This window comes from Vipera berus (genome assembly GCF_964194415.1).
Source record: "Vipera berus genome assembly, chromosome: W".
NCBI classification, from domain to species: Eukaryota; Metazoa; Chordata; class Lepidosauria; order Squamata; family Viperidae; genus Vipera; species Vipera berus.
The window spans coordinates 66,460,040-66,480,574 of NC_138210.1; the positions used below are offsets into that span (position 1 = coordinate 66,460,040).

Here is a 20,535-nt window from a genome sequence, read left to right on the forward strand (position 1 = left end):
TTGAGGGCATCACTGGGGTGGTTTGGGGTCGAAAGGAAAAGTTGGGTATCATCAGCGTACTGATGATACCCAACTCCAAAGCCACGAATGATCTCACCCAGCGGTTTCATGTAGATGTTGAACAGGAGAGGCGAGAGGACCGACCCCTGAGGAACTCCACAAATGAGAGACCTCGCGGTCGACCTCTGCCCTCCTGCCAACACCGACTGCGAACGTCCCTGGAGATAGGAGGAGAACCACTGTAAGACTGTGCCTCCCACTCCCAGTCCCCTGAGACGCCGCAGCAAGATACCATGGTCGATGGTATCGAAAGCCGCCGAGAGGTCTAATAGGACTAGAACAGAGGAATATCCCCTGTCCCGAGCCCTCCAGAGATCATTCACCAGCGCGACCAATGCCGTCTCCGTGCTGTGCCCGGGCCTGAAACCCGATTGGTACGGGTCTAGATAATCCGCTTCATCCAGGACCAGAGGGAGCTGATGCGCCACCACACTCTCAACAACCTTCGCAAGAAAGCGAAGGTTGGAGACAGGACGAAAGTTGTTCAATACAGCTGGGTCCAAGGCAGGCTTCTTGAGGAGAGGCCTCACCACCGCCTCCTTCACGACGGCAGGGAAGCTACCCTCACTCAGAGAAGCCGATATAACTGCCTGGAACCAGCTGCGTGTCCTCTCCCGGGCTGCATAGACCAGCCAGGAAGGGCAAGGGTCCAATAAACATGTGGTGGTGCTCAGCCTCCCCATGATCCTGTCCACTTCCTCCGGAGTCACAGAATCAAACTCCTCCCAGGTGATATCGACAAGACCGCCCGTGTCCTGATCGTCAGACTCTGCCCAGTCAGAGTCCAGACCGGTCCGAATCCGAGCGATTTTGTCCGACAGATGTTGGTTAAACTCCTCGGCACGACCCTGCAAGGGATCCTCCCTCACCTCCTGATTTAGGAGGGAGCGAGTCACCCTAAACAGGGCGGCCGGGCGATTATCTGCGGACGCGATAAGGGTGGCGAAGTGGTTAGACCTCGCCTCCCTTATCGCAGCGAGATAAGACCTAATGTAGGCTCTTAGTCGCAATCGGTCGGATTCGGATCGGCTGGACCTCCAACCGCTCTCTAGGCCCCGTCTCCGACGCTTCATCTCCCGGAGCTCCACAGAGAACCATGGAGCTCGACGGGATCTGCACCGGGTCAGGGGCCTCAGGGGTACAACTCGGTCAAGAGCCTCAGTGGCCGTCCTTTCCCAGGCTTCCACTAAGGCATCTGCCGAGCTGTGAGCAAGGGAGGCAGGTGGGGACCCCAGCGCCGCCTGGAACCTCTGGGGATCCATTAAGCATCTGGGGCGGTACCATTTCATTGGTTCCAAACACCCACGGCGGGGGGTGGCAAAACGGAAGACCAGCCGCAGGAGATGATGATCGGTCCATGACAGGGGCATAATAATTGGAGAGCCCCCACCAAGATCATCTAACCACCGTCCAGATAAGAAAACTAGGTCAAGGGTGTGGCCTCCCTCATGAGTCGGTCCCGAAATTACTTGCGTCAGGTCCATGGCCGTCATGGAAGCCATGAACTCCCGAGCCAACTCAGATGATCCTTTACTGGTGGTGAAAGGAAAGTCTGATGCTGTAAAGATTTTTTTCTCCATAGGAACCTGGAATGTAAGATCCATGAATCAAGGAAAGCTGGACGTGGTCAAACAAGAGATGACAAGACTGAACAATGACATCTTAGGTATCAGTGAACTAAAATGGACAGGAATGGGTGAATTTAATTCAGATGACCATCAGGTATACTACTGTGGGCAAGAATCCCTCAGAAGAAATGGAGTAGCCTTCATAGTCAATAAAAAAGTAGGAAAAGCAATACTGGGATACAACCCTCAAAATGACAGAATGATCTCAGTTCGAATCCAAGGCAAACCATTCAATATCACAGTAGTCCAACTCTATGTCCCAACTACCAGTGCTGAAGAGGATGAAATTGACTGGTTCTATGAAGCTCTACAGCACCTTATAGAACTAAAACCAAAAAATGATGTCCTTATCATCATGGGGGATTGGAATGCTAAAGTAGGAAGCCAAAAGATAACCGGAATAACAGGCAAGTTTGGACTTGGAGTACAAAATGAAGCAGGGCACAGGCTGATAGAATTTTGCTAAGAGAATACGATGGTGATAGCAAGCACTCTTTTCCAACAACCCAAGAGATAGCTCTACACATGGGCATCCCTAGATGGTCAACACAGAAATCAAATTGACTATGTGCTCTGCAGCCAAAGATGGAGAAGCTCTATACAGTCAGTAAAAACAAGACCATGAGCTGACTGTGGCTCAGACCATGAGCTTCTAGTTGCAAAGTTTAGGCTTCAACTGAAGACAGCAGGTAAAAGCACTAGGCCACTCAGGTATGAAGTAAATCATATCCCTGTTGAATATACAGTAGAGGTGACATATAGATTTAAGGAATTAGATCTGATAGACAGATATGCCTGAAGAACTATGGACAGAGGTTCACAACATTGTACAAGAGGTAGCAACTAAAACTATTCCAAAGAAAAAGAAATGCAAAAAAGCAAAATGGTTGCTAAGGAAGCTTTGCAAATAGCTGAGGGAAGGAGGGTAGCGAAAGGCAAGGGAGAAAAAGAAAGATATGCCCAATTGAATGCAGAATTCCAGAGAATAGCTAGAAGAGATAAGAATGCCTTCTTAAATGAACAGTGCAAAGAAATAGAAGAAAACAATAGAATAGGGAGGACCAGAGATCTTTTCAAGAAAATTGGAGAGATGAAGGGAATGTTTCATGCAAAAATGGGCATGATAAAGGACCAAAATGGCAGGGACCTAACAGAGGCAGAAGAGATTAAGAAGAGGTGGCAAAATTACACAGAAGAACTATACAAAAATGAGCTTAATGTCCCTGATAACCATGATAAGGTGGTCACTGATCTCGAGCCAGACATCCTAGAATGTGAAGTGAAGTGGGCCTTAGAAAAACTGAGCAACAACAAAGCTAGTGGAGGTGATGGTATTCCAGCTGAGCTGTTCAAAATCTTAAAGACAATGCAGTAAAAGTGCTTCACTCAATTTGCCAGCAAATTCGGAAAACTCAACAGTGGCCGCAGGATTGGAAAAGATCAGTTTACATTCCAATTCCAAAGAAAGGCAGTGCGAAAGAATGTTCAAACTATCGCACTATTGCACTCATTTCACATGCTAGTAAAGTTATGCTTAAAATCCTACAAGCTAGACTCTAGTAGTATGTGGATTGAGAACTACCAGAAGTACAGGCAGGATTTCGAAGAGGCAAAGGAACTAGAGATCAAATTGCCAACATATGCTGGATTATGGAGAAAACCAGGGAGTTCCAGAAAAACATCTACTTCTGCTTCATTGACTATGCTAAAGTGTTGTTGTTGTTGATGATGTTGACTATGCTAAAGCCTTTGATTGTGTGGATCACAACAAACTGTGTCAACTTCTTAAAGAGATAGGAGTACCAGACCATCTTATTTGTCTCTTGAGAAACCTATATGTGGGTCAAAAAGCAACAGTGAGAACTGGACACGGAACCACTGATTGGTTCAAAATTGGGAAAGTTGTCTGGGAAGATTGTATAATGTCGCCCTGCCTATTTAACTTACAGTCTATGCAGAGCACATCATGAGAAAGGCAGGGCTAGATGAATCAAAAGTAGGAATTAAGTTTGCCGGGAGAAATATCAACAACCTAAGATATGCAGATGATACCACTCTAATGGCACAAAGTGAAGAAGAACTAAAAAGCCTCTTGTTGCGAGTGAAGGAGAGTGCAAAAGTTGGGTTGAAACTTAACATTAAGAAAACCAAGATCATGGCATCCGGCCCCCTGGCAAATAGTTGGGGAAGAAATGGAGGTAGTGACAGATTTTTTTTTCTGGGCTCCAATTTCACTGCAGATGGGGACTGTAGCCAAGAAATTAAAAGACATTTGCTCCTGGGGAGGAAAGCCATGTCAAATCTAGACAGAGATATCACCCTGCCAACAAAATTGCACATAGTCAGGGCTATGGTCTTCCCAGTTGCAATGTATGGTAGTGAAAGTTGGACCATAAGAAAGGCTGAGCGCCAAAGAATTGAGGCCTTTTAAATATGGTGCTGGAGAAGACTCCTGCGAGTCCCTTGGACTGCAAGGCTATCAAATTGGTCAGTCCTAGAGGAGATCAACCCAAATTGCTCTTTAGAAAGTCAGATCCTGAAGTTGAAACTCAAATACTTTGGCCACCTAATGAGAAGGAAGGACTCACTGGAGAAGAGCCTAATGCTGGGAAAGATTGAGGGCAATAGAAGAAGGGGACGACAGAGAATGAGGTGGCTGGATGGAGTCACTGAAGCAGTAGGTGTGAGCTTAAATGGACTCCAGAAGATGGTAGAGGACAGGAAGGCCCCCATTGTCCATGGGGTCACAATGGGTCAGACACAACTTCACAGCTAACAACAACAACAACAACAACAACAACAACAAAATGTTTTAAAATGCCTAATAATACATAGAGAAATATGCCCCGTGCTTCAGATAATCATCCTAAACAAAGTTTGGAAAATGTTAAAAGTGATGGAAAGGAGACTATCAATCAACCCTATCCCTCCCAACTCAAAATAAATCCTCAACACAAAAGATATGTTTCCACATTTATTGAACAGCATCCTATGTAGATTGTTATCCTGAAGCTCCCCTCACCCATCCCCAAATTGAGGGGTTTTAGCTTTTCCATTTTATTGATTCCTTCTTGTTAAAGATGTTCCAATTTTTAAGTCAGGTTTCATCAAAATGATAAAACATTTTGGGGGAAAAATGCATCCCAGTAACCCAAAACTGGAGGTCAAGATGGAAAAAATCTCCACGGCTACCATGTATTTTCCTTTGGTGCTCAAATAGGATGGAATGAAGGAGAGCCAAACACTGCAAAAGACCAACATGCTAAATGTAATAAATTTAGCTTCATTAAAGCTGTCTGGGAGTTTCCTGGCTAAAAAAGCCACAGTAAAACTGACAATAGCCAGGAATCCCATGAAACCCAGAACACAGTAGAACATGGTAGAGGAGCCTTCATTACATTCCAATATAATCTCTGTATTGGATGAGTACACATCAGCATCTGGGTACGGAGGAGCTGTTGACAGCCACGTAGTACAAATCATAACTTGAATAAGCAAACAGGAAAGGACAATGGAATAAGCCAGTCTTTTCCCCAACCATTTCCTTATCTTGGATCCAGGTTTGGTGGCTATGAAGGCCAGAACCACAATTATGGTTTTGGCCAATATACATGAAACCGCTACTGAAAAGATGATGCCAAAAGCAGTTTGACGAAGGAGACATGTCACCTTTCCCGGTGGCCCAATGAACAATAAAGCACAGATGAAGGAGAGCAGGAGAGAGATCAGGAGAAGGTAAGTGAGACTCCGGTTGTTGGCTTTGACTATAGCAAGATCTCGATGCTTAATGAAAAGCCAAAGCACCAGTGAAGTCAGACAAAAAAGGGAAATAGACAGAACAGCTAAAGACACCCCTAAAGGTTCTTTTAGAGATAAGAAACTTAATGTTTTAGGAATGCATAAACGTCGTTGAGGATTTGGATACTGATTTACCAGACATGGATAACAGGTGACTGCATCTGAAAAAAAAACATGCATAATCAATTATGTTGTCAGGTTGTCAGAGAGACTCAACAGAACCTATAAAACTGCCTTACTATTTTATTAGTATTATGCTGTTGAGTTGGTGCAAATCTGAATCAGAAATGGAAAAAGGTACTATTTCAGTAGGTTTCTTTGAGGTATCATGCAACAATCTACACAATCTGTTTTATATTAAAAACTTCCTCAGGGCTTTTCAAGAATACAGGTAGTGTTGAATGTGAAGGTGAAGATGGAGGTGGAGGTATAGAAAGAGATAAAAATATAAATACACTTAATCATTGTGATGACCCAGAGTTAGGGGTCAGTGTCAATTGTGAATACTTGCAGATGGCCCTGCTCTCTCTGGTCACTTGCAAGCCCATGAATGCAGGGTCACAAAAGGCCAGTAAAGGAAACATATTAATTGTTCTGAATATCACCATATATAACAGTAATCCTCAACTCTTACAACACTTCATGTAGTGACCATTCAAAGTTACAATGGCACTGGAAAAAAGAAACTTATGAATGTTTTTTTCACACTTACAATTATTGCAGTATCCCTATGCTCAGGTGATCATGTATCTATATGATTCTGGAAAAAGACAAGTTTGCTTCCTAGGTTTGGTGTTATGACTGATAATGTCAGCCCTCCCAGGCAAATCAGAGAAGAAACCAAATTAACTAATTCTACTTTATTGTAAGGCTACCTTTAACAGAACCTGGTAAGTCTGAAGGAATGAACTACTTGTCTCCACTTTGAACTACTTGATCCATTAGAAAGGCTTCTTTCTATGACTATAACAACTGCAGGGTCCGGCATCTCTTATCTGATTGCTTTCTGGGCATCTTTCTTTCTTTCTTTCTTTCTTTCTTTCTTTCTTTCTTTCTTTCTTTCTTTCTTTCTTTCTTTCTTTCTTTCTTTCTTTCTTCCTTCCTTCCTTCCTTCCTTCCTTCCTTCCTTCCTTCCTTCCTTCCTTCCTTCCCCAAGGACATTCATACTGCCCATTCCATTGCAGTTAGGTTTGATTTTTCCAAATCAAACCCAAAACATTCCACACAACAGACTCTTATATTCTCCTATGTACCTGCTATAGCTCAGAGACAATATATAAGGATTTTTTGTGTCTAGAATATCTTACCCTTGTGATTTGATATTTTTCCTTCTGGACATGGAAAACAATCATAACAGCAAAATGGCTTCCCTTCTTTCTTTCTTTTACTATAACCCTCTTGGCAATTGTCATTACACAGTGAAAGGGGGTACCCCTAGACACAAAAAGAAAGAGTAGAATGTAACACAGAAAAATATTTTATAGTAGCCTTGGATGCACTGTTAAATATAGTTTGGTTATATTTTTATATATCATAAAAGACTCTCCCATTGTTTTCTCCTTCAATGTCAATTCTTGGTATACACCAAGAAAGCCCCAAGAAAATCAAACATATTTTGCTATATTTCATCTTCTTCCAATAGGATCATGATAATCTTATTCTATGGCCTTTCAGTTTGACAAATTCTTAGTATATTTATAAAGACAGATGAAACTGTAAAGAAAATCTTAGAAACACATAAAAAACCATTGACACTTATAAAAACAGTGTCATGTTCTCTAATCCTATTGTGATGATAATGGCATAACAGCATTTACCATTGCAATGAACAAGGACATACATTGAATTTTGCAGCTACTGTTGGCTGAGTAGATACGAAGATAGCCAGAGAAATTATTGAAGCCTGGGAAATGGGTCCCCTGTCAGTCAGTAGGAGTGCTAATTTACTATCAGGTAATCAAGTATTTAGAAGGCGAGGAGTTGGCAGCACAAGGAAACAACAGCCAAAGACTTAATAGCTGGCCATCAACACCCCACTTAACAAGTAAAAGCCACACAAAACCCGGCATTCCTCACCATCCAGTCAGAGCTGAAGAAGCTTCTTGGATGAGAAGCAAAATGTCTTTAAAGAAGAACAGGAAAGTCTAATTGCCAGTTATTAATTTAACACACCTTCTTCTATGTTTTATTATTATTTTTTAATATATCATGTTCTTATAGTTCAACATCTTATTGGTACAGCACCCAGGTTCCCTCTTTGAGGGAGATGGGCACTTTAGAAACATGGTAGGTAAACAAACAAACAAACAAACAAACAAACAAACACACACACACATACATACATACATACATACATACATACTTTCTATATTTTAAATTTTATAGATATACTGTTTTGATATTTTAGCATGTTATTGTATAGCATCCCGTGGCCAATAGGGACTCTCGAGGGAGATCAACAGTTTAGAAATAAATAAATGTTCTCAATTTTCAGTAATGTCTGAAGACATCTAAATAGATGTGTACTTACTTGATTAAACCTGACAGGCCACACAATATGACTGTCATCAAGAAAAATCCCCCCTTTTGAAGAAGTATGTGGGTCTATCATTCCAACTCTGATTCTACGAAAAGACTGGTTTGGGAAGGTTACCCAGTTTATAATATCAAATCCCACTATTTGTTCACCATTTTGATTAAAAGAAATAATGTCACCAGCACTATTATTGAATGAAACTTTTCTCAAAAAGGGGTGGAGCTGAAACTGAAAGAAATATGCAAAGAAGATAGAGAATAGATGATGATAGATAGATTTCCAAATCCTCTATGAAGTTCTGCCTTCATATCTTGGACAATCTTTAAAATTATATTCAAGCCAGAATTAATTACACATGACATTCATTTTTTGTTAAAAATCATGGAGGAAGGGAGTATCCGTGGTCAAGATATCTCTTTTGAGATCAGTGTGATTCTTGTCACTGTCAGCTATCCCAGTTCCAGTTTATTTCCTTATTGTTTTGTTTTAACAGGCCGATAAATCATAAAGGGGTATGCAAGCGATGAAATATCTGTTTTTTCATTATTGTCATAATCTTCTTTCAGTGGAAAATTACTTTCATCAAAAAGTCATAATTTTCTTTCTTTCAGCTTATCTGAACTTTTATGTTGTATTACACTAACTCAGGTGTCAGCAACCTGAAACAGTAAAAGAGCCACTCAGAACCAGTTCCCTCACAAAAGGAAAAACTGGGAGCCACAAAAAATGTGTGCACATGCGCGTACATGAGCGCATGCGCAGAACAGGGTTTGACTGAAGAGTGGAGCCAAGGTGAGATATGCACCTACCCTGCATATTTAAATTGATTGGTTGTACTTTTTTAGTCCCACTTTTTTTTTTTTGACTGCGCATGGCAGAGGACTGGGAGCCACAGGAGATGGCTGAAAGCCGCATGTGGCTCCGGAGCCGCGGGTTGCAGACCTGTGCACTAACTCATTAATTACAGTTGCAAACAACTAATGCATCTTTTCTCACTCTTGTTCTTGGTTGATGTTCCTTAAGTTTGTGTCTTTCCAACTTTCTGTTTCTCTACTCTCATCTCCTTTCCTTCCATTCCATGTGAATTGAGACAAGAGACACATTAAAACAGAAGTCAAATAATGGAGTAAAAGAAAAGAAAAGGGAGGGAGAGAAGTGGGAAAAGGTGGGAAAGTCCTCCTCTTCCTCCTCCTCCTCCTCCCAGCTTACATCTTATGACAATATCTTTAACACCATCAAACATCCACATTGAGCCTATCCCAGGTTCTTGAAAGGGACTCAATAGGTGGACTAAAACATTAAATCCAGCCTAAATATCTGGGTGACAAACCATAATAATAAGAATTTCTTGTCACAAAGAAGATTAGGTGACTAGATATAATTTGTTTAAAAGTGGTAATTTTGATGACTTGACCAATTGGTTTGATCATAATATAAATCTATCTTAAATAGAATTATTTTTTAACCTCAGATGCACTGTGAGCTCTTCATAGATTAAGTTGGCATGCAGATAGGTCTTCTACTGATTATAATGTGAACATGCAAGTGGATTACGAGACATTGATGACTAAAATTACTTATTGAGTATCTCAAGTATCTTCCTATCTGACAAGAGGGCATTTGAATGTGATGACCTCCTCTTTTATAATTATCTCTGTAATCTTATAATATTATAATTCATTTATTAATCTTAGAATGGATTTGTGATGCTATATTAAGCTATACAATGTATTTTCCCTTTCAAAATCGCAACCCAAACTGACCAATTCTGTGCTTAGCTGTAAGTCTAACTTTAATAAATTCAGATTAATAAAACAGATGACTAGACTTCAGCTCTGATTGTCAGAACGTTTTACATCCCAATGACATGAGCAAATCATGAGAGAATTTGAGTTGAGGTTCAAAAGTTATACTTTTTCATTTATAGTTCTGGTAAATTGTTTTGTGTTGTGGTACCAGCCTCCCATTTTGTTTTTACCTGCCAGGAAACCTGATTGAGAAGATTCTTCTGCTGCTCTTTTTTTCCTATTTGTCTCTGCTTGGACTGTGATAAATACATGATGTGCAAGGCATGGGCAACAGCATGGACTGCATTGTAGATGCAATAGCTGTGGGCAGTCATCTTCATTTCAAAAATTGTTGCAGGGAGACTTTCCAGTTTCTCCTTCCCAGTGCAAAGTCTCCCAGACACATTGTTTACATTGGATTTAGGTAAAGAACAGTCAAAGGCATTTTCCCAAAAGATCTGGAGAAAATCATCTTCTTTTTCTAAGCTGGGATTTGTGGCCTGAAGAAAAGTCTGGAATCCTAACACATCTCTTGAGTGAACTGCAAAAGATATGGCACCATGGATGAACTCTATGTCATGTGGTTTTTTAAAAGAATATGACACAAAATCCATCTGAGCTGTCATAATCCAGACTTTTCCTTTTGATTTGTCCATGTCAAGATATTCTGGAATTCCTAGCAGTAGGAGAAGAACTGACATGGTTTGTAGTTCCCCATGTATGACTAAGATATTGGAAGTGTCCCTAGTGATGATCTTGTATGTTTTAATCCCATCTTCCACAAGGGTTTCAATAGCATTAGAAAATCCTTGTTTGGGGAGTCTTTGAATAAAATCAAAGCAGATCCCTCTCTGGGGAAACAATGGAAGTACATTCTGCACAAACCTCTCCCCATTATCATCATCGAGATACAGCACTCCGATCCATGTCCACCTAAAATGAAGAAGTAAGTGAAGAATCCCTTTGTACTGATGAATGCCTTGGGGAAACATCTGTTGGACAAAAGCATCTTGGCTTTTGTAATCCAGCACTGGAGCAGAACCATAGGACAGCTAAGGAATTGATAAGAAAAAGAACAGATTTCCAAAACAGGTTTCTGTGCTTCTGACGACATATGGAAGTGGCATGTTGGTTAAATTTCGATGCTGATTCTAATATAGCTACATGTAAGGGAAGTCAAATGTTGAACTCTCCTCCTCCAATTTTTTTAATTTATCATATCTTTTTATAGATTAGAAACTCTCAGCCTGCAGTTAATATATAATGCCTTCTCTTAAATACTACACAACAGATCAAAACTACAATCTGCAACCCATCTGTACTGTTATCATTTCCTTATTTGATTTGGGATGCCTTGGTGGAGCAGTGGGCTAATGCCTCCTTAAGTAACACCAGCTGCCTGCAATTAGTGCAGGTTCGCATCCCACCAGGCTCAAGGTTGACTCAGCCTTCCATCCTTCCGAGGTAGGTAAAATGAGGACCCAGATTGTTGGGGGCAATAAGCTGACTTTGTAATAATGCCACTTGGGGGGGGGGCGAAAGCCCTAATAAGCAGGCATATACATAGAATGAAGGCTATTGCTAAGCACATTGGTTTGTGCTTAAATTGAAAGCCGCCCTGAGTCTTCGGAGAAGGGCGGGATATAAATGGAATTAAAATAAATAAAAATAAAATAATAAGTCAACAATTCCATTTAAATTCCAGTTTCTTGTAATACTAAGATTTTTTTCAAAAAAGGTCAAGTCACATCCTGGTTGTTAAATCATTCATTCCTGATATTTTCTTTGAAGGTTTACAAGTTATCTCCTACAGTATAACAAAAGAAGAGGTGATCAAACTAATTCATATAAAATAAAGTTATTCATAAAGGTACCATTAAATTAGTAGCCAAATAAAATCAACTACCGGTAAGTAGGAGTAAAATTATAAACAATAACATTGATTTTGATAAGACCCAAAACTAACATCTGCAATATTTTCTAAGATGCAAGTTTTTATCTAATACACATATTTATTCATGTATAATTACCTTCATGATGGCTTTGTTAACAGAAATTTCCATAATGTTCACATATTTTATATACTATTTTAAGGAGTGTATGTGTTTTTATATACAAAAAGGGCAGACATGTTTATCACAGGAAAAAAATGGATGACTATTTAAATAAAGATTGTTATGTTAGAATTTAAAAATCTGTAGCAAATGAAAATTGGTCAAGAAATCCTTACCTGTGGAACCTTGTAGATACCTAGGATGGTGGCCATATGGAGGCAGACATTTGAATTAGGTCCCCCAATGACTGAAACTTCATTGTTTCTACTATCACACTTGTAGTTTGGAATCAATCTCTTCCAAGAAGAAAGAAGTTCCATTGAGGCAAGATAAGTCCAACTTGCACTGAAATGGCTGTTATAGATCTGGAATCCCAGAGTGATGTTTGGCAAAATATCTGGGTTTCCATTGATTTCTTTTACAGCAAATACCAGTGCCAGGATATGCTGGTAATGCTGAGTCAATACCCTACAAAGAAATATATAAATTGTATAACATGTAGTACATGATACTTGTAGTCAATGTTGGTGTATATTGAACAATTGATGAGGAACTTAAGTTGATTATATCTCCCCTAAAATGGGAATCTTTACATCCTTAATGAGTTATTTTTAAATTTTCAATTTGAATTTAATCTGGCAAATTAATTGTGCTCCACTGTGAAAAGTGATAATCTGCTAAATGTGATCATTCATTGACTTGTTTTATAACAAATGCCAAATGTATTGGTAGTGCTGAGGAAGGAGGGAAGGAAGGAAGGAAGGAAGGAAGGAAGGAAGGAAGGAAGGAAGGAAGGAAGGAAGGAAGGAAGGAAGGAAGGAAGGAATAGTAGGATGACGTAAATACTCTATATTTCAAAATGCAACATTTATTTTAATGAAATATATGTCAACTAATGCTGCATCTAAGACTGATCATGCAACTACTATCATGGATACTGTGATTCTGGGTTGAAAAATACAATGTCTGTCAAGCACCCGATATAGGTGAAGCTGCTCACATGAATCAAGGATGAATAATGAGATAAGGGATGCATAAATGTATCTTCAGCTACTAAGATTCAAAAGATTACTGTGTGATATGCTAGAACAAAAAAGTGTCCCCAGAATTAAAATGTAAGCTCCTGTCATTATCTAGTTGGGTAATGAAATATCTGAAAGCAAACAACCAAGCTCAGAGAACACCAAAAATGCCAAAACCATCCTCAGCCACAGATGTCCTCTTCTATTAAAAAATAAGAATCCAGATATTTCTTTGAGTGCTATCCAGAATACTTCAAAAATTCACTCTTCCAAGCTTTCTCCACTTGAATTACTGTATATCGAAAAAGCAGTTTGTTTATTGTAAAAATCAGAATTACTTGTCATTTTTTGTGAATTCTACTGTGCTCTAGCAACATATCCCCCAATTACTTCCCATCCATTCTAAGTATGTCAAAACCTTCCAGGGATGGTCACTATCAAAAAAACAGACTGAAATTCAGGTAATAAAATATCTTACTTAGCTATGAGATATGGAGGATAAGGACCAGACAACTAAAACTGTAGTAATGCATGATGAGATACATTCTTCCATATTCATAGCCCTCCCCACACCCCAAAGCCTGAAAATGAAATGGGAATAAACCCTCAAATTATGGTATTAAAAGATTAATTCTATTGTTGCTATCCTGTCAGCTTTACAAACAAAATAAGACACACACAAAGGTTTATAAAAATATAAACAGAGACACACACATCGAGAATATTGTAATTCACTCCCATATATTATTATGAAATTGTATTAGAAACACCACATCTAATATTAAGCTTTTTTAGAATGTGCAACAATTTTACAGTACAGAAGACATCATTTGAGGAAAAGAATAAGAAACAAGAAGCTAGCAATAAAATGTTCCTTTAAAGAAAGAAAGTCATATAGTACCTATCTTGATATGTTTCTTAAAGCTTAAAATGAACCCTGCAGAATGTGTAAGAAGACAGGAATGAGTTCATATTAGACATTTCAATGCATAAATCCACCAAAATAAAAACAAAATAAAAATTATCATTTGAAAAATATACAGTGTATTTTATATTGTTTTATTTTTAAGTAAACTAATAACTGCTTACATGATATCATCAAAGAGCTCAGGACAGGGAGCTTTTTCAAATTTTATTGAATGTGAAAGCACATAATTCTGAGAAGTAATGACAGCAATATTGAAGTCTCCAGCATGATAATATTTATGAAGGGATTGGAGAGGTATCTGAGTAGTCCATTGACCCGCAGGACACTTGAATAGCGCAGAAGGCAACATCACTAACAACAGCAAAATTAACATTAACATTCTGCATTACCAGCTGCTTTCCAATATCTTTCATTGAAGTATAAAACAAAATTCAAGATGTCAGTCTTGGCTGGAATGGCGATTCATTCAGCAGAAATAGTAATGCAAACTCTTGTTTCAAGTTACATGAGCCATGAGGAAGCTTTGTATGAATGATTCAAGGATATAAACAACACATTTTAGTCTCAATACAAATTTATGCTATTTACTGCCATGGATATCACCCAGACAAGAAGCAGAGTTAGGTAATAATGATTATTTTGGTAATTACAGATGAGAAAGTTACTTTCTGTAGCAAAGTGTTTTCTGTAGGTGAAAACATTGCATTAATTCCAGCTCTTGTTTTTGAGCTTAATTTCCATTGAAGTAAATAAAAAAAGAACAATTCTCCCTGACACCTAATGTTCCAGATACACATCTTATCTATCTCATTTCCATATCACCAGATTAATAGTACAATATAGTATTCTTATTTTCATTGTAATTTCCGCATATTTTAGATTCAATAACAAGATTTTTCCCATTACAGCATTTAGTACAACCTCTCTCTTCTTCTTTATATCCGCTCTCTCATATATGGGCTTATAATTTAATTCTTATCACTACATCCAACAATAATGATTGCATTAGATCATATATACATACACACAGACACACAGACACACACACACACACATATACACTGTATGTGAGTGTGTGTGTGTGTTAATCACCTTCATTTAACCTTTATAAACAACTCAATATTTCAATTTAACTATTGATATTCATACATCTAAGTTTTAATTAGCCAACATTTTTCTTTATCTTCACATCATAACAATATCTCATATTCAAGATATGGATCCTATCTACTTAGATATATTCTATTTTAAGCCTCTTAGATATGTCCACACTCCATTCTTCTTCAGAATTATTCTGGGTTTTTTCCTTTGCTATGTCATTTTCTGTGTCCTTGCCTTAGGGTCATCAAAAAATTTTTGTATTATTATATCACATTGAGGTGACCATCAAATCTCCATTTTTGGAGGGTTGAGGGGTCTGGCAGAACAACCAAATCTTTTCATTATTTTCTTATCTTGACATAGTTGTCCTGGACTGTCTATCCTTTCTTAAATCGGTTTCTGATTTTGATCTTCAAATTCCTTCTGGTTTATGTAGCAAGTTTTTCTGTCCATCCATTTTGTCAGATTTTTTTTCCTGATTTTTCTCTTATCTGCACTTGCTGGGTGGTTAAATTTTCTGTCAAAATATTTGATTGTTCAATTTCTTCTATTGTACTCTGTACAGATAGTTTATTAGTTGTAGTCAAAGTCTGGGTTTGCTTATCTAAGATGCTTTCGAGTTCTCCCCCCCAAAAGCTCTTATTTCATCACTGGCTGTAAAATTATTTTCATCACAGCAGAAATTTGTTTTTGCATTTCTTCCATGGTAAAAGTCTGTTCCTGGTCTTCCATAGTAATGAGTTAAATTTAAATTTAATTTTTTTTTAAAGTGACAGATTTCAATTTCATGTTTAACCACTAGATGTCCCCCAAGTGTTTAGAAAATTCCTTTCAATTATTTCTTCTGTTTTAGGAGGGCTAAGCCAAACTTTCAAATAAAAATAGGAAGTAAAAAATAATCCATCAGGGTTTTTTAAAAGTTCTAGTTGAGATCCAATTAGTTTTTCAATGTTTTTTAAAAACCTCCCCTGTATATTCAATCACTGCTGTTTCCAGAGGGAGGGCTAAAATCCCCCTTCCCTCTCCACAGTGGGGAAAAAAAAGTACTTTATCAGCTTATTTAAGTGGGGAAAAAAGTTGGAATATAAGAGAGGTAGATCTCACCAAGGCTATTCCACACTGCTTTAATGTTGCTTGGTGGTAAGTGTGACTTCGGCTTTCCGCAGCCTAGTGACCAGCCATATTGCTATGGCCGATTTTTCATCCACAGTTCGAAGGCAACACAGGCACTGAGGGGAGAGTTGCCGCTCTCCCGCATTTCTGTGAAAGGCCATCCTTGCTGGTCACCTCTCCAGAGTGACTTTTTGGCCCTTTTCGGAGGCCCCCAACTGGATGTGGAAGTTGAGAGCCATCCTCCAAACATCCACAATGGCCATGTCAGCAAACCAGAATTGTGACAAAGGGAAGTGGGGTCACTCAGAAATTTGGAAATGATAAATTTCAAATGTTTAACTTAAATATTAATGCAAAATTAAAGCCGGGAAAATTTATAAGGTCATTGATGGTCTAAAGATGGAATGTTAAAATCAATGAAATATATAAAATTATTGACAAATGTAAGAAAACTACTAAATAGCTGATAGATAGAATAAGAAGTATGTTAATTTAGATAAGAGACAATATTTATTAAAGGAAAAAAAGGAAATATTGGCTGTTAATAATTGGAGATTTGTAAAAACATACATCTGTATGAAACGGAACTATTGTAACCGAGATACCACGTTGCTTTTCAAAGATATAATTGTAATGTTGGAAAAGTAATAAAAAGTTGTTTTTTTTTTAAAAAGAACATTATGGTTGATTTCCCCTTTGAGTTTAGTAAGAATTAAAGACCTTTCCTTCCTCCCTCCCTCCCTCCCTCCCTCCCTCCCTCCCTCCCTCCCTCCCTTCCTTCCTTCCTTCCTTCCTTCCTTCCTTCCTTCCTTCCTTCCATTGTATTCAGGACATCAGACTTTTCTTTTTGATAATAACCAATATCCAGGGATTTCTAAGAAAATTAAAATGAGCCATCACATTGAGATGAAAAATATTGGTCACCTGCTCAAAGTTTAGACTTTCTGCAATAGAAAGCAAAATGTGATACTTTCAAATCTTAGGGTAATTTCTCTGTTATCCTTTTTAGCAAGGCATCAAAATGAGAACTCTAGTCTGTTTGGAAAGTGCATGTTTCTTATATTGGCATAAAACCGTCCAGAATTCAAACTTAATTTCTGCAATCTAAAAGGAAAATAAGTTTTTTCTTACTTTCTTCACATAGAAATGTGCATTGTTTAGCACAGAGAAGAAACATTAAATAATTTATTGATTTTTTTCAATTTAATGACTGAAAGTATCCAACCCAATCAAGTGTAGGTTCCTACAGTAAATCAATACAAAGCACCAAACAGAAATCCAAAGAAGTTTAATGAACTTTAAAAAAAGAAAAGAAAAGAAATCAGGAGTCATCCTTTAGTGCAAAGTCAAGCAGGACAACTGCATTAATTCAAGGTGAAAAGTGACTTTCATATTAAAAAAAAATTCTGATGAACATAGCTAATAATCCTTCCTCCTCCTATTTTCCCTACAACAAACTTTGGGAGAATTGTGCTCAGAGAGAGCGACTTGTTCAAAATCACCCAATGAGCCTTCATGCCTAAAGTAGGACTAGTACCAGGGCTTTTTTTCCTCATAGAACGCTCAGAACGGAGTTCCGGCACCTTTTTGGATGGAACCTGGTAGGGTAGGCAAGGTGGGTTGTATGACATGTGTGAGTTCCGGCACCTTTTTCTTTTACAAAAAAAGCACTGACTAGAACTGATAGTTTCCTGATTTCTAGCCTGGTGATGGAGAAGATTGCTGAGAAACAGGAAAAGAAAAAGAAAAGAAAAGAAAACAGCTGTAGTCTTTGGAATACAACATTTTTTTAAATTGATGGAGAACTTGCAAAGTTGAAAGGAAAACCTATTATGCCCTGACACTACAGTGCTCCAAAGTGGATTTACATCTTCAGAACTAGCCTACTTTCCTTTGGACCACTTCAGAGGTGATCTCTGAAATATGTAAATTTGTCTTGAAAAAATGCCTCATTGAAGTTTACAAAGCTTTGCATTTTAAAAAACAGTTTTCGTCCATCCTTCCTTCTAGGCAGAACAGCATCTTGTTTCTAATTTCTAATTCTAACATTTGAATTATATCTCCCAATGACTGCAACTGCATTGTTTCTACTATCACATTTGTAATTTGGAAAAAAAACACACATCTTCTGTATTGGAGAGAAGTTCCATTGAGACAAGGTAAGTCCAGCTTGCACTAAAATGGCTGTTATAGATCTGGAACCTCAGAGTGATGTTTGGCAAAATATGTGCATTTTCATTGATTTATTTTACAGCATATATCACTGCCAGGATATGTTGGTAATGCTGAGTCAATACCCTACACAGAAGTACATAAGAAATGAGCCTATGATTTAAAATGTTCAGTATATCAAACAAATGATGTATCTGAGATAGATTATGTAGCTGTTGTAATGGCAAGTGTAACTTAGGAGAAAACGATACACTCCAGTAAGGTATCACTTTTTGAAATTTGTATGTGAATTCAATTTGGAATGTCTACTCAGCATGCACACAATAATTTTTTTACATGTTTTTGGAAATCTGCATCTGCCTGCATTCAGTAAAGACAAACCATTCATACATTTGTGTTAAGATTATAGATGACACTCCTTCATTCACAGGGCTGAGTAGAGAGATCTGCATGATTTATGATGCTAAAACGCAGTGTTATAATTAAATCACATGTTGAATATTTTAACCTGAGCTCCAGAGCACTGTTAAAATTAGATTCATATAGGACTCAGAATATTTGATTCAGTATGCATGAAGAATTTATGTTTGTGTTATCCCATGGATATAACACCCATCCACTTTTCTACCCACCATAGACATGCAGACACACAAACACGTGAATGTGCTAAGAGGATATTTGGTAAGAAGGAGAAGCAGGAAGAGGAAAAAGATCCTTTTAAAAAGTCAAGGATTGGGAATAATTAAATTCTGTTTATAACCCAAAACACAAACAAGTTCCCAGAATTGTTCATTACAACAGCTATACATTATAATTCAATAGATGTGATTTTGGGAGTCAAAGCAAATGATTAGAAAAGAATCTTGCTGCTGAAAAAGATGTATCTTAAAAAGTAAATTGGTTAACATATATCTTCATAAGGATTGCAGCTCTTCTTTTCAAATATACCCTGAAATAAATATAATCAGAAAACACTTCCTGCTTTTTTTTTGAGAACCAAAACCTTATAAGCTGTCCAGCTTCAGAAACAACAGGGAAGGACATAAACGGTATTGAGAACAGAATGTGTGGCTTCTATTAATAAAGAAACATGCTATATAATTATGCTTTTCTGCTAAAACTAGAATGAGGTCATAATATAGATGATATGAATCAGAATAAAAGTTCATCTGTAAAGCAACTTGCTCAGATAGAGAGAGAGTCAGGAGAGAAACACATTGCTATTCAAATATATCCCAGGTTCTTACGGAATATCATCAAAGTACTCTGGAGAGGGTATTTTTTCATACGATAAAGCTCGTGAAAGCACATTGCTCTGAGAAGTTATGCTAGCAATGTTAAATTCTCCAGAATGGTAATACTTGTGAAGAATTGGAAGAAGCACCCGAGTTGCACTTTTATCAACAGGACATTTGCTAGCTGTGTGAGGTAACAAAGCTAATGCCCACATTATTATCACCACCATCTTGTTAACTTTTTTTAAAAAATGATAATGGAGAAGAAATTCTGGGAGTTGAAGTCCATGAGTCATAAAAGGGCCGAGTTTGAAGACCTCTGCTCTATGGTGATGGATACATGTGAGGCAGTGCCAGCATTGAAAGATATCCCACTGAAATATTCTTTGTATGATAATATGCCATACTGGCCAAACTAGAGGAAAAATACACATTTGTTTATATTTCTTATATTTATCTTCTACCCATCACATCTAGATGTGACTATATCAAATATGAATAGAATTGTGGAATATCCGAGGATACAGGGCTGAGTAGACTGGGTGGTCTTTTCAGAAATAGAATTTAGTCTATGGAAGAATGTGAAAAACTCTTTTTGTCCATCTTTTCTTGTTGCTGAGAGTACATTATTACTTTCCCAGTAGGTTGCATAAAACAGGATTGTGAAGGGCTTCATCATCCCAAAATCTGTTTTGGTTCCCTAGCCTTCATGGTAGGTTTTCACTTCACTATGAAGAGTTATCAGTTGTATTGTAGAACATCCAAAGATATTGGGGCTATAATGCTTTATTTGGGTCAAGGGCTTACTAAGCTATAAGGGCATAATCTAAAAATAATAATAACAATAACAATAATAATTCTTAATCCAAAAAGGATTTTGTGCTCCCATTTATGGTGCATTATTTAGTTATAACAATATCAAAACAAATTTCTGTGTCAACTGAATAAGAGTGCTATGAGTGTAGCAAAGACATGCGAACACATTTAAGGCAAGAATAATGATTGTTTGATACTCTTTGGCTTAATTTAGATTTTTTGAACATTTAACTGACTTGTTCATATATTGTGGTTCTCAGTTGGAGAGTAGGTGTTAGAATATAC

At 37.9% G+C, this 20,535-nt stretch overlaps 1 protein-coding gene across 1 annotated transcript; it reads right to left on the minus strand.

Annotated features, from left to right (window-relative positions):
• Positions 1–4,745: 4,745 nt before the first annotated feature.
• On the minus strand, positions 4,746–19,664 carry LOC308676392 (vomeronasal type-2 receptor 26-like; the record flags this gene model as incomplete). The annotated part of the gene is made up of 5 exons (XM_081342204.1): positions 4,746–5,647; positions 6,794–6,920; positions 10,001–10,861; positions 12,040–12,331; positions 19,447–19,664. The coding sequence occupies 5 exons, from the start codon at positions 19,662–19,664 to the stop codon at positions 4,746–4,748; spliced, it is 2,400 nt and encodes a 799-aa protein (XP_081198330.1).
• Positions 19,665–20,535: the final 871 nt, after the last annotated feature.